General features: G+C 40.6%; 1 protein-coding gene across 1 annotated transcript in view; it reads left to right on the top strand.

Moving 5' to 3' along the window:
- The window catches only part of PKD2 (polycystin 2, transient receptor potential cation channel), a 55,477-nt gene that overhangs the window by 22,879 nt on the left and 16,859 nt on the right, over nucleotides 1-15,739 (top strand). Inside the window, exons 6-9 of the mRNA XM_029951572.1 lie at nucleotides 2,677-2,901; nucleotides 5,365-5,593; nucleotides 9,888-10,055; nucleotides 15,488-15,669. Of these exons, the coding sequence (XP_029807432.1) occupies nucleotides 2,677-2,901; nucleotides 5,365-5,593; nucleotides 9,888-10,055; nucleotides 15,488-15,669 (804 nt within the window). The remainder of the gene's footprint in view (nucleotides 1-2,676; nucleotides 2,902-5,364; nucleotides 5,594-9,887; nucleotides 10,056-15,487; nucleotides 15,670-15,739) is intronic.

The following is a 15,739-nucleotide window of genomic DNA, read 5'->3' as shown; positions in this document are numbered from 1 at the left end:
TCAGCCTCTCTGTAGAACTTGGCAGTGTTGACTGCTCATTCTTTTGATTTCTGGGGGTGACGCTTGAGTTCCCATCATTCTGTAATCCTCCTTTTAACCCCTCCCACTTCTGTCTTATTCCTATGTTCGGTCTGTATTCAGATCTCTAGCTTTTCTTTCTTTACATTCTTTCCCTTGACATTCAGTTGACTTCCTCTCTCATCTCTATTTGATAATTTATCATTTCTTCCACAAATGTTCTGAGTGTTGACTTGTACCAGGCGCTTTTTCAATGAGGCTTCCCTTTTCTAGGAACACCTTTGGTGTTGACTAGAAACAAACAGCAAGAAACAAAACAGAAACAAATCTTCTGTGTTCACAGAGCTTGTGTTCTGGTGGCAGAAAATAAAAAAATAACTCTATATCCCAGCGATGTCCCACAAGCTCCTATAATTCAATCTGCCCAAACTGAATTCATCACTTTGTTGTTGGATCTGTTCTCCTTTGCATTATCCAAAAAGAGTCTCCAATAATTTTTCAGATGTCACTTCTCCTTTGCCCCAACTTCTAAATCAGATGCCAAGTTCTTCTGATGGTCACTGCAGTGTCCTGTCTGTCCTTCCTGTCTGTCTTCCTATCTTCCTTTCACTGCTCTCGCTCAGACCTTGTCACCTCTGGCATATTGCAGGGACTGCTAACTGAGCTGTGTCAGGTCCCCCAGGACAACTCCCTGGTTCAGGGATTTGTTGGAAGGATTCACAGGATTCACCATCTAGTAGTGTTCATGGCTGCAGTAAAGCAATGAAAACAAAAGCAGCAGAAGGTACAGGTGTGTGAGGCAAAGTCTGGAAGAAACAAAGTGCAAGCTTCCAAAAGTCCTCTCCCTGTGGAGTCACAGAGGACATGCCAAACTCCTCCAGTACCTAGTGCTAACAACTGGTTAGGACTCATTAGACACTCAGTGCCCGAGGTATTCACCGGCTACTGGTCACACAGGCAGCCACTGCCTGGCATGTACCCAAATCCCAGACTCCTAGGGGAGAGCAGGTGTTGGGCATAAGTCACTGTGTGTGTACGGACAGCCTAGTCACGGTTAGCCACTTTGGTGTGCCAGGCAACGTTTTATGTCAATGTAGGGAGCTGTTCATCAGGCAAGGTCCAGAGGCCAGCTGAGGCCCAACCTTGCAAGGAGACTTCTAAAGAAAAGGCCGTCTCAGACCTGCTCCGGCAACTTTTGTCTGCAGGTGAGGCATCTGGTCCTCACCACTCCAGGCCTTCCTGCAGCCACCAGAGGAACTCTGTCCTGTGCCTCTCAGAAACCTTTCCTCGGCGACTCTTTCATGCTTGCTCTTCACAATCTGATCACAGTCTACCTTTCAACCTTTCTTTCTTCATCATATGGGAGCTGAACTCAACTACCAGCTAGATGCCTTGTACTTCTGCGGCCTCACCTGGCTCAGGCTTGCAAACGCCCTTCTCATCCACCTGAGCCTGCTTGAATCCTATTTACCTATCACAGCCCAGGTCCACTGCGGCTTCTTCCCAAAGCTTTCTCTGATGCACCTTTTCTGTCACCGGACCCTGGACAAGGATGGCTTTCCTCTGCTCTGCCCAAGCAATTTCTCTGTACTTCTCTGTTGGATTTATTATCATCACCTACATTGTATTCTAATTGTTTAATTACAACGTTTCCTACTTACTATAAATGTGAGAGGGAAAGGAACTTGGTTCATCTTTATATCCCTGTTAATGCCAAAGAAGCATCTGGTTCCTAAGAGCCTCTGTCAATACTTGTGGATTAAATGCCCAAATGCCCTGTGGAGTCTTGTTTAATTCATTTGCCAACGGTGGTGCTTGATGAACTTGTACCTCTCGGTTTTAGTTTTCTCTGGGGACCTAGAGTCATCTAGCCCCTGAGTATAGTTACCCAGGGAAGGCAGCTACATGAACTAAGGGCTAATAGTGCAGGTTCTAGAGACAGACAGTCCTGGTGTAGGTTCCTGACAATACCCTCAAAAGCATTGAGACTGAGTTGACCTCACTAAGCTTCAGGGCCCTCATACCTAAAATGGGGATAGTAAGTGTATAAGAAATAAGGGGGTGCCTAGGGGGCTCAGTCGGTTAAGCCTCTGGTTGTTGGTTTTGGCTCAGGTCATGATCTCACGATTCATGAGTTCAAGCCCTACATCAGGGTCTGTACTGTCAGTGTAGGGCCTGCTTGGAATTCTCTCTCTCTCCCTCCCCTTCTCACATGCTCTCTTTCTTCAAATAAATAAATAAACTTAAAAAGAAAATTAGGAGTGCCTCAGAGGCTTAGACAGTTAAACTTCTAACTCAGTCAGTTAAGTGTTTCAGCTCAGGTCATGATCTCGCAGTTTGAGTTCAAGCCTCGCATCAGGCTCTGTGTACTGACAGTGAGGACCTGCTTGGGATCCACTCTCTCTGTCTCTCTCTCTGCTCCTCCCCTCCTTATACTCTCTCTCTCTCTAAAAATAAATTAATTAACTAAAAAAATAAAATAAAAACTAAAAAGAATTAAATAAGAAAACACTTATGAAGCACATTACCCAGCTTGATAAGACTTACATTTATTTATTACATCCTCTATCTTGCCAGGAACCTACTAGCTTTATAACAGCCACAAGTGTTCCACTGATTGTATCGATTTGTTTTGTTTTCATTTCCTTTTTTAATTAGTTGGATCTATACAAGTGAAGAAGACCTGAATGGGAGTAGCCACTGGGGAATGGTTGCAACCTATAGCGGAGCTGGCTATTACCTGGATTTGTCAAGAACAAGAGAGGAGACAGCTGCTCAGGTCGCTAGCCTCAAGAAGAATTTGTGGCTGGACCGAGGAACCAGGGCAACTTTTATTGACTTTTCAGTATACAACGCCAACATTAACCTGTTGTGTGTGATCAGGTGTGTACCAGGGGGCTGGTCGCTCCCACTTGTGTGTATCTGTATCTCCATCCTAGTCTTGAGATAGACCAGGAGACCGTTGCCTGCAGCTGCCTGAAAGACTGCTAAAGATCAGAGTTGACAGCTAGGGAAGGGTGAAAACCAAAGGCTCAGTGGGGTAAATCTATTTGGGGAAAGGGAACTAGAATCCTAGAATTTTATGAATAGGAAAGAACCTTAAGTCTGGTCCAAGTTTATCCCAAAGCTGGAACCTTCCCAGAAAAAAAGCACTATGTTTTGCTAACATCTCTTCTCATCGTAAGGGTGATCAGCACTATATGCTCTGTTGCCACGGCCTCTGGCCATCAAACTGTGACTCATTTTCAAGTTTCCCACTCTCAGACGATGTCCATACTATCAGAACACAAGCACCATAGTCAGGGGATGTGCCTTAGTTCAGCAGGATACCTAGGCACCTGTTAACACTGAAGATTCACCAAAGGCACATAAAGTTCCTTCTGTAGATCCTGTGACATTGCCTTCATGATCACATCGGTTAGCAGTGAGGAAACTAACAGAGACCTACTGGCTTGCCTGGGGCCTCTTGTTCACTTACTTATTGAGTCAGCAAACATTTATTGGACCCTTACTATGTGTCCGGTACTGTTCCCAGCTCTTGGGACTCATCAGTGAACAAAATAAAGATCTCTGCTTTTGCAGAGCTTGCGTTCAACCAGGAGATAGATCAGAGACAAATGATAATAAACAAAAGAAACAAATAGATTAGAAGGTAATATATGCTATAAAAAAAGAAGAAAAAAACAAAACAAGGCAACAGAGAGCCAGAGTTTACCCACTTTAATCCTCCTGGTGAATGTGTCAGCAACACCCAGACATCACTGACATGACTTACTTGCACATATATTTACCTACCAAAGAAAAAGCATACATTCTCATAATATCCTTATTTTGTGATCATTTTTGAGGCTAAACTCAAATCCACTTTACATGGCCAGTTGTATTTTCCCAGACCGCGTATTTAACAACTTTCACAGAAAATAATGTCACATTAAGTCAAATAACAGTTATTACTAGAAATGAATGAAAAATGATTGCAATTATTATTGAACTTTTCCTAATGATTTCAGGGCAAATAGAGGATAAGAACTCTGCTTGACATTTAAGGAAATATGTATTTATGGAGGGTCTTGAGGATTTCTTTCACTTCCTCCCCATACTTTCAGAGTGAATATTGTCAAGGCAATTACTTCTTTTCTGTATATATAGACTTCTGGAGAAGTTGACAGATGCAGGGCCCGAACGAGACAAAGTGAGACCACTCCGCACACAGAAGCTATTTTCTGCCCTCCACGTGCACGCGGGGGCTGGCATGAGCTCTCTGTTTCCATATTTTGTTTATTACCTCTGCTCTCCAACACATCATCTGGGGGAAAAAACCAAAAAAACAGGAGATTTAAAGTGAAAAGGAAGGAAAGATTTTCAAACGCCTTTGACCAGTTCTCATTTACCATAGCCTCTGCCTAGACTGGATTATTGCTCATGTCTACGTCTTAGATGCTCAGGCTCTAGACGTGGCTACCCGTCCTGTAATGGAAGAGACAGTTATACCTGGTAATTGACTAAAGGTCTTTTCATAGTCTTAACCCTAAGCAGCTAGATATTGTAGTTCTAGTTTGATAGGGGAACTGCACCATTAAGTGAATCATTTAACTCTCAGTGTGACACCCACAAAATGGGAAGTTGGCAAGAAACATCCTCACTTCAAATATGCTAAAGCACTAAGGTTTGGTGCCATCAGTATGAATGTAAAAAAAAAATGTGCTACTGTTTTAGACTATCAGACATTAGCTGAGTACCTATTAACTATAAGGCTCGGGGAAGGGAAGCAAGAATAGCCCCGAGGGCAACTTACTCAATGCCAGTTAGGTGTTACCAAGTGAATGAATGAGAAACTCAGTCTGTGTGTATATATGTGTACACACACACACACACACACACACACACACACACATATGCATGCACACACAAACATAAACATCCTACTTCTCAACAGGCCATACATGTTTGAATGCTTGAGTTATATTTCTTCTGTTCTTCATGCCTACTTGAATTACTTGCATTTAATAGGAGTCCTAGAAAGGCTTCTTTGTCGATTCACTTCCACATTAAAAAAGAGCATTTTGAGCAGTATAAGTAATAGAAAAGTAAAGGGGAAACTGAGGAGGAATAATCTCTTTAGGAGGACTTGGGAAGCCTTGTTCCTTTGGGGGCACAGAATTGTACAAGTACACAGCTATTAGCTGTAATCAAAAATACTCTGCCACTAGTTTGGGGTGACTTGTGGTTATAATTTTAGGACCTAGTATTGCAGGGACAGAATAGATGGATGTCCTTTCCTGGCTACATCCGTGTGTTGTCGTTGTTGTTTTTGTTGCTGTTTTAACTGTTCTTATTGCAATGCAGGTTATTGGTTGAATTCCCAGCAACAGGCGGTGTGATTCCATCTTGGCAATTTCAGCCTGTAAAGCTGATCCGCTATGTCACGACTTTTGATTTCTTCCTGGCAGCCTGTGAGATTATCTTTTGTTTTTTTGTCCTTTACTATGTGGTGGAAGAGATACTGGAAATTCGCATTCACAAGCTACACTATTTCAGAAGTTTCTGGAATTGTCTGGATGTTGTGATTGTTGTGGTAGGTTTGAGAACAACACCAAGTTCCCTATTCTGTTATAAAAAGATGTTAATTAGAGTCATTGATCTATCTCCTCAGTATTGTGGATCCTGATATTCCTGAAGGAGAATCTAAATGTTCTCCTCCACTTTCTCAACCTCAGTGCTACCAAGTATTTTCTCATTTTGAGTAACCCTTCTGAATATACAAGTGGAGAGGTATTTACAATAAGCTGTCAATTAGCCACACAAAAACCAGAATAATCTGGCTGGCTCATTTGGAAGAGCATGTGACTCTTTATCTCAGAGTTGTGAGTTCGACCCCCACTTTAAGAGATTACTTAAATATCAGTAAACTTTAAAAAAATTTTTAAATGTGTGCTGATACACACAAATTCCATGACATTAAAAAAAAAGAATAACCTAGTAATTCCGATTTGACTTTGTCATGACATAGGAGATGGACACAGAAAACAATGGTTTGTTTATTCTGGTTTTTGTTAATATTTTTCTTCAACCACTAACAAAAATTAGTTTATATTTTTCTGCACATATGTAAAGTTAGAGCAAGAAGAAGCATCTTGAAAATATTTGGGGTAGTAGAGAAAACCTCTTTGTAGTTTAAAATTTCCTTCAAATAGTCCACAGTGTACAAAATACAAGTGAGAGACCATCCAGGTTTTCTGTATCAGGTGCAAGAAATCAGAAGGCAGTGAGGACAGAGTCAAGACTATGATACCTTGTAGATCCCCTGCGTGCCCTTGACTCGATGGTAACTACTTACACTTGCTCCACATGGTTTCCCTTCCACATCATCTTAATCACTTCCTGCCAGGGGCTTCCACAGAGCAATGCATTTTTGCATACTTTTCTCCCTTCAGTGAGAACACAATCTTTTGCCAAGTCCTGTTACACATTGAAGCATATAAAGACATGTTTAATTGTCACATGCCTACAAATCCGTCCTTCCCACGGTCTGATGTTAGAGATGCCCCTCTGAAAGCTCAGTCAGTGATGCATTACCCTATCAGGGTGCTCTCTTCTGTTCCCCTACTTCTTGGCCATTATTCTCCCCTAGCCCCCAGCAACCAAAAATTCCTTTGGGCTTTGTGAAGTATTTACATCAAGTCATCATCAAATCATCACTAGAATTAGTTGGCAAAATAGAGAAAAATATGTTCTGAAATATATCAATAATATGTTTTAAATATAGAAAAAAACTTCATGTTTGAATGTTTAAGGCATTGAAAAGAACTATATCGATAGATATTGCATGACAATAATATTAATATGAGCAATAATAATAATAATCACTAACACTTCAGAAGTTATGTGTGTCAGACACAGTTCCAGGTGCTTTCCATGTACAGAAGTACATATAATCCTCACAATAACCTTCTTAGCCACCCTTTCTTTGCCTTTCAGGCTACATGCATGTGCACTTCAGAAAGAGCTTTTACTTAAACTAAAAATTCCCATAGAATACTATGTGGAAGCCATTCAGTCCTGATGCATTTAGAAGTGCATCCCTTCTTTCCCGATGGCTTGTGTCACATCACACAATTTCTGTAGGTAAACTCCTGATCCGCAAATTCTTAATACATTAGTAATGACAGAGTAGCAAAGGAATTACACTATTTAAGGAGGGAGGAAAGGCCATGAGACTGGAAGAATTTTTCAAAATATTTTTGTACTGCATGATGGAAGAATGCAGTCCATATACATTGAAAACAGTTACTGTTTGGAACTCTAAGGTTGCAAACCCTGCCTTTTTAGTTTATATGGGAATATTTATAGTTTAGGTGATTGAGAATAATGGTAAAAAGTTGAGTGTGATGTTATGCTAGTTAATGGCAAGTTTGTTTGTTTTAACCAAATACCTTTAATATCAGCAAAAGACTACTCAGTGGCAATCAACCTTTTTGATTATGTACACCTTTCGGTGAAACCTTTGACAACACACCCTAATGTACTCCATTTATTTGTAATGTGTGTGTGTGTGTGTGTGTATGTGTATGTGTGTGTGTGTGTGTGTGTACACTTATAAAAACATGCACAATTTAGACTTTGAAAGATTTATTAAAAATAAATACAAACAGAATTCTAACACTTTCTTTTCACTTGGATAGAAGTTTTAATATTTTATGCCCACACCTCAGTGAATCATTGCCTTGTACCTGCTTTGGAGAAAATAACTGATGATATCATGGAAATTGAGGATGGTTTCTTTGGCTCAGCAGCCACATTTTGCAAGTATTTCTTTGAAAACTTGCTTCATTGTGCTTTTGTTCTTAACTTTTTTTAACTCGTAGTATTGCCAGGACAACAATTCAGGCAGTGTACTTTTGTAAAGAACCAGGAAGGGCTACTGCAATCCTCCTTCTCCTTCGAAACCTTCTCTGACCCTGGGGAAATAAAGGCATGCTTTCTGCTCCTCCCCCCAAACAAGCCCTGGGCTCCACTGGACCTTCAGCCCTGTGACAAAAGCAAAGGTGTTTTTATTTTATCTGGCCCAAATGTGCTAACAGACACCCAAAACCTGAAAAGTAATTATATCCTAAATATAACTATAACATTTTGGAACCACTCTGAAATTATTTGTTCTATTTTCCTTTTGTTTCTTCAACAAAGACTTTGAAATCTGTAGACTTACTTTAGTCAACCTTTTGACCTAAACAGCAGTCTTTCAAAACTAGTGGAATTACTGAAAAAAAAGAAGACTGTTAAGAAGTCTAAGTTCAAACGATTTTGTTGATTGTTAGGTTTCAAGGGGGAACATTTTTAATTCGTGCATTCAACAAAGATTTTCTGAGCACCTGCTATGTGTCTGGCATTGCTCTAGGACTGAGGACATAAAAAAGAACCAAAGAGCCCAAACCCCTGCCCTTATGAAGCTTATGTTAAGGAAGGAAAGTTCTTTTGTAGATAAGGATGACTATCCCAAAGAAAACTCAGGACATAAAATGCTACAAAATCTCTTTCCTCATCTTTTCTCTCATTCTCTATTTTGAAGAAGACTTCTCAATGAAATTTAGTATATTGATATGATATTGATATTGTATAAATGACCACATCCTGGGCAGAGCCCAAGAAATTGTACCTAGTGAGAGCTAGGTAAAGAGTTATTAAGTCAGTCAACCCTTCCTTCTCAACGAAGTCAACAGAGAGAACCATGTTCAGTGTATTCAGAGAACTCAAAGAAAATGATCCTACCGTCAGCACAAAAATACAAGAGTTCCCCGGAAATCCTTCACAGAAAACAAAGGGGGTGAAGTTGGCTTTTCAGCCCTGGTTGGCAGTCTCGCAGGTCTCTGCCATGACAATCACCTGGAGCCGTGTCAGGATGGCCATCTCAAGAAGGGCTAATGCCGTGGTCTTTGACTATCATTCATGAGAAGAGAGAAGGAACGGACAGCAGAGGTCTCAGCACCTGGAACAACACGCCTGCTGTGGCTTCAGACCCCACAGGCGGCCCAGGCTGTAACATTCTAGCATTCTCCACATGCGTACATTAATCCAGTGGTGATGAATGCACATAGGGACAAATGTTCTTGGCCCAGATCTGCAGCAGCTGTGGAAAGTTGCATGGTCTTGGGTTAAGGTACAGAAACAAGCAAGAGGGAAACCCTGGGCTCCCACATATACCCGCTGCAAGCCTTCTGGAGCCCTCTCTGACCATCATTCCCACCATTTTTCAAGACCACGCATATTCTTTTTCCTTTGAGCATCCCTTTTAGAATGTCTTATTTTACCCTTTACTTTATGTTGTGCAACGCCAACTCCTTAGTAGGCTTTTGGGTTACTTATTTTTGTGTGTGTCTTGAACCAGAATGTAAGTTTCTTAAGAACAGAGTTTGTGCATTTTACTTGTGTTTGTTCCTCTCAGCCCCTGGCACAGTGCTGTGTACATAGATGTCCACTATGTATTTGTTTAACAGTAGAAGGAATGGATGGCTGGCAGTTGAGGGGGAGGGGAAGCAAGATGGGGCCGAGAAAGCAGAAGGATGGAAAGTGATTTAAATAAGGGTGGCAGAGAAAACAAGACGTTCTATTTGAGTTTGATTTTGTAATATCGCAACATTTCTTGTGTGTGTGCACATGCACACGTGCGTTTATGGATTTCTATTCCTAGCAAAGACAATGCAAGCAGCTTATTGTTTTACCTGTCTTATGGCTGTGCTCAGCACTTCACATTTTTATGAGTGATTTGAATAAGTAGATTGGTGAGCCCTAGGAGTAAGAAAAATTAGTCATTTTAAGATAAGTCGCATATTTCTAAAACACTGTAATAATATATAAATCTTTTTGTTTTCCAGCTGTCAGTGGTAGCTATAGGAATTAACATATATAGAACATCAAATGTGGAGGTGCTACTACAGTTTCTAGAAGATCAAAATACTTTCCCCAACTTTGAACATCTGGCATACTGGCAAATACAATTCAACAATTTAGCTGCTGTCATAGTATTTTTTGTCTGGATTAAGGTAATTTACAAATTTTATGTTCTGGATTTTCAATAATATCTTTCCCTTTAAAAATGTTTTAATGTTTATTTATTTTTGAGAGATAAAGAGAGAGCCGGGGAGGGGCAGAGAGAGTGGGAGATACAGAATCCAAAGCAGGCTCCAGGCTCCGAACTGTTAGCACAAGCCTGACACAGGGCTCGAACTCACGATCCGTGAGCTCATGACTTAAGCTGAAGTTGGACACCTAACCACCTGAGGCATCCAGGCTCCCCTTTCCCTTCTTTTTATTAACTTGAGTCACACAAAATGTTGGAGGACTTGAATTTGCTTTTGTGGTTAAATTCTAATAGCCAACCAAAGCCACTTCATATTTTACAAGTAAACCAGCAGGATTCATGTGGTCCTTCATTCAACTGTGTTTGGTGCTTCCTACTACCTGAAGTTTTGCAAAAGCAGTCCCTGCAGGTTTGTTTCACAAATGCATTAGGACACCTTTTCCGTGTCTGTTGGGCCTGAGGCCCTCGGCTACACTAACACAGGGACAGGCCTGAGCTTTGTCTGATATGGGGTGACCAGGTGAAGGAAAAGGAACTAAGAACAACTTAGGGTGGACGGGGAGGGACTGAGAGATGACTGGAAATGATCTGTGGAAGGATTGTCTCTTTTCCAGGTGGAGGCCGTATGGCCATGTGGCTTTACCTAGAATTGAGATTGGGACACACACTTCTGAGTAGTACCTTTCTAACTCAGCTCCTTTTCCAAAACAGTGTGCGTTTCCACGTGTGTGAAAGGTTAAGACATTTCATATACAAATGAGCCTTAGTTCTGGAGATGCAAGAAATTTTAGTAATAATGGGGCAGCTCCCAGCTGTCACGTGTCAAATTCTAGGATTCTGCTCTCCAGACAGTAGCTACTAGCCACAAGTGGCTCTTGAAATTTAAATTTTAATTAATTAAAATTACATACAGTTAAACATTCAGTTCATCAGTTACTCTAGCCACATTAACATCTAGCTGATGGCTACTGTATTGGGCAGTGGAAATAAAGAACATTTCCATCATGTCAGAAAGTTTGATTGAACAGTACTGTTTAGGCAGTTATTTATTTTCCTGAATTGGTATTCACACCTGGAAGGTCTGAGATTTATCAGACAGTATAGACCTCATTCTTTATCTCTCCTCCTATTTATTTAGTTACATGCTTGTTCAGGAAAAACCATCTCTAATACACCAAGCCTTCATCATAAAATAGTAATAATAATCCAAATCTAATAGGAATTACATTAAGAAATGTGATTACAACAACCCTCGAGAAATTTTTATTGTGGCCAGAAACAGTTTATAAGTTCTTTGTGCCTCAGGCTGGGCATTTTATTTAGTGATTTGCTTGTAAATATTCTCCCAAAACTTTAAGATCCGTTAAATTCTTTAAGGCAGGGGTTGCAACTAGACTTCTGATGTGTCCCCCCAGTGTTCTTCCCCCAGGACTTCTAGCTAGAGCTCCATAGGTTGGCATGCCCCTGGGCTGTGCTGAACAACCTGGACAGCCATCCTTAGTGCCTTGTCTACAGAGATGCTCATTATGATTTTGCAATCAGAGCTGGGTTCAACGGCCGGCCCTCAGCCCTGGCTGACTCCTGGGGATAGAACACCAGCATTTAAATCACTGCAAAGAAGTGAGGCAGTGTACATTGCTTTTTGCACAGTGCCTGGCACATTGATGCTAAACAATAAATGACAGTAACATGCAATAAATATTTCCTGGAGGGATTTTTAAATCAATCTTTCTTTCTTTCTTTCTTTCTTTCTTTCTTTCTTTCTTTCTTTCTTTCTTTCTTTCTTTCTTTCTTTCTTTCTTCTTTCTTTTCTTTCTTTCCTTATTTTTCTTTTATAGTTTATTGTCAAGTTGGTTTCCATATAACACCCAGTGCTCATCTCAACAAGTGCCTTCCTCCATGCCTATCACTCCCCTTCCCCTCTCCCCCACCCCCATCAGCCCTCAGTTTGTTCTCAGTATTCGAGAGTCTCTCGTGATTTGCCTCCTTCCCTCTCCCCAACTATTTTTTTGCCTTTACCTCCCCTATGATCCTCTGTTAAGTTTCTCCCATTCCACTTATAAGTGAAAACATATGGTATCTGTCCTCCTCCTGACTTATTTCTCTTAGCATGACACTTTCAAGTTCCATCCACGTTGCTACAAATGGCCAATTTGATTCTTTCTCATTGCCATGTAGTATTTCATTGTATATACAGACCACATCTTCTTGATCCATTCATCAGTTGATGGACATTTAGGCTGTTTCTATGATTTGGCTATTGTTGAAAGTGCTGCTGTGAACATTGGGGTACATGTGCCCCTATGCATCAGCACTTCTGTATCCTTTGGGTAAATCCGTAGCAGTGCTATTGCTGGGCCATAGGGGAGTTCTATTGATAGTGTTTTGAGGAACCTCCACACTATTTTCCAGAGCAACTGCACGCAGTTTACATTCCCACCAATAATGTAGGAGGGTGCCCATTTCTCCACATCCTCGCCAGCATCGATAGTCTCCTGATTTGTTCATTTTAGCCACTGTGACTGGTGTGAGGTGGTAACTCAGTGTGGTTTTGATTTGTATTTCCCTGATGATGAGTGACGCTGAGCGTTGTTTCATGTGTCTGTTGGCCATCTGAATGTCCTCTTTGGAGAAGTATCTGTTCATGTCTTCTGCCCATTTCATCACTGGATTGTTTGTTTTTCGGGTGTGAAGTTTGGTGATTTCCTTATTGATTTTGGATACTAGCCCTTTATCCGACATGTCATTTGCAACTATCTTTTCCCATTCTGTTGGTTGCCTATTAGTCTTATTGATTATTTCCTTTGCCGTGCATAGCTTTTTATCTTGATGAGGTCCCAATAGTTCATTTTTTACTCTTGATTCCCTTGCCTTTGGGGATGTGTCGAGTAGGAAATTGCTGCAGTTGAGGTCAAGGAGGTTGTTGCCTGTTTTCTCCTCTAGGGTTTTGATGGTTTCCTGTCTCACATTCAAGTCCTTCATCCATTTTGAGTTTATTTTTGTGTGGGGTGTAAGAAAGTGGTCTAGTTTCATTCTTCTTCATGTTGCTGTCCAATTCTCCCAACACCACCTTTTAAAGAGGCTGTCTTTTTTCCATTGGATACTCTTTCCTACTGTGTCAAAGATTAATTGGCCATACATTTGTGGGTCCAGTTCTGAGTTCTCTATTCTATTCCATTGGTCTATGTGTCTATTTTTGTGCCAATACCATACTGTCTTGATGATGACAGCTTTGTAGTAGAGGCTAAAGTCTGGGATTGTGATGCCTCCCATTTTGGTTTTCTTCTTCAATATTACTTTGGCTATTCGGGGTCTTTTGTGGTTCTGTACAAATTTTAGGATTGTTTGTTCTAGCTTTAAGAACAATACCAGTGCAATTTTGATTGGGAATGCATTGAATGTGTAGATTGCTTTGGGTAGTAATGACATTTTAACAATATTTGTTCTACCAATCTATGAGCATGGAATGTTTTTCCATTTCTTTGTGTCTTCTTCAGTTTTCTTCCTAAGTTTTCTATAGTTTTCATCATACAGGTCTTTTACATCTTTGGTTAGGTTTATTCCTAGGTATTTTGTGGTTTTTTATGCAATTGTGAATGGGATCCATTTCTTCATTTCTCTTTCTGTTGTCTCATTATTGGTGTACAAAAATGCAACCGATTTCTGTACATTGATTTTGTACCCTGCGACTTTGCTGAATTCATGGATCAGTTGTAGTAGGCTTCTCGTGGAGTCTGTCAGGTTTTCCATGTAGAGTATCATGTCATCTGTGAATGGAAGGATTTCTTTTACCTAGTTTTCATTTGTGGGGTTTTCCCCCTCTTTTATTTTTTAAAAATAATTTATTATTATTTTCTTTTAATTTAGAGAGAAAGCATGAGCAGGGGAGGGACAGAGAGAGAAAGAGAGAGAATCCATAGTAGGCTGTGTGCTGTCAGCTCAGAGCCCGATGTGGAGCTCAATCACTCAGACCTGGAGGTCATGACCTGAGCTGAAATCAAGAGCCAGATGCTCAACTGACTGAGTCACCCAGGTGCCCCTCCCCATTCCTCATTTATTTTAATCTTTCTTGGGGTAAAAATATCACTACTCATCTTTTTTTTCTTTTTTCTTTTAAATAATTTATTGTCAAATTGGCTTCCATCTAACACCCACTGCTCTTCCCCACAAGTGCCCTCCTCCATTACTACCACCTCTTCCTCCCCCTCCTTCAACCCTCGGTTGGTTTTCAGTATTCAATAGTATCTCAGGTTTTGTGTCCCTCTCTCTCCCCAAGTCTCTTTCCCCCTTCCCCTCCCCATGGTCCTCTGTTAGGTTTCTCCTGTTCTCCTGTTAGACCTATCAGTGCAAACACATGGTATCTGTCCTTCTTCGCCTGACTTATTTCACTTAGCATGACACCCTCGAAGTCCATCCACTTTGCTACAAATGGCCAGATTTCACTCTTTCTCATTGCCATGTAGTACTCCATCGAGTATATATACCACATCTTCTTGATCCACTCATCAGGTGATGGACATTTAGGCTCTTTCCATGATTTGGCTATTGTTGACAGTGCTGCTATGAACGTTGGGGTACATGGGCCCCTATGCATCTAGCACTTCTGTCTTAATTAGGATTTAAACCTAGTTTTACTGTATTGTAACCATCATGTAAAACGTAAGCAACATCAGGGCAGGGGCTTTGTTCTGGTCACTGCTGTTTGCAGCTCCAAGAATAGTGCCTGGCACATGGAAGGCACTCAACAAGTACTTTTTTAATGAGAAAATAGAAGTTGCTGGGTTTGGGGACAAAAGCAAGTCATTATTCTCTCTGCTAAAAAAATATTGGGGCATCTGGGATTCATTCTCTCCTCCTCTCTTTCTGCCCCTCTCCCATTCATGCTCATTCTCTCTCTCTCTCTCTCTCTCTCTCTCTCTCAAAATAGATAATAAACTTTTTTTAAAATGTTGTTGTAAAATACACATTAACATAAAATTGATCACGTTAGCCATTTTTAAGTATACAGTTCAGTGGCATTAGTTACATTCACAATGCTGTGCAACTATCACCATATTCATTTCCAGAACTTTATCAGCATCCCAGCTAAAACTCTGTATCTAGTAAACACTAACTCCCAATTCCCGCCTTACCCCAGCCCCTGGTAAACTCTAGAATAGAAGTTTCTGTCTCTCTGAATTTTCATACTGTAGCTATCCCATGTTACTGGGGTCATACAGTATTTGTCTTTTTGTGTCTGGCTTATTTCACTTTAGCATAATGTGTTCAAGGTTCATCCATGTGGTGGAATGGATCTAAATTTCATGCCTTTGTAAGGCTGGGTAACATTTCATTGTGTGTATATACTCCGTTTGTTTATCCATTTGTCTGTGGATATCTTCCCTCTCTTAACAGCTCTTCAAGTTCATCAACTTTAACAGGACCATGAATCAGCTCTCCACAACCATGTCTCGATGTGCCAAAGATCTCTTTGGCTTTGCAATTATGTTCTTCATCATCTTCTTAGCATATGCTCAATTGGCATACCTTGTCTTTGGCACTCAGGTTGATGACTTCAGTACTTTCCAAGAGTGTATGTAAGTATATATGAAATTCAAAAAGAAAATTTTAATCAGAGTTGTCTCTGTCTTCTCAAGGATATAGAAT

Source organism: Suricata suricatta, chromosome 1, assembly GCF_006229205.1.
Source record: "Suricata suricatta isolate VVHF042 chromosome 1, meerkat_22Aug2017_6uvM2_HiC, whole genome shotgun sequence".
NCBI lineage: Eukaryota > Metazoa > Chordata > Mammalia > Carnivora > Herpestidae > Suricata > Suricata suricatta.
The sequence above is the reverse complement of the archived record's forward strand: the minus strand, read 5'-3'. Positions and strand labels throughout refer to the sequence as shown.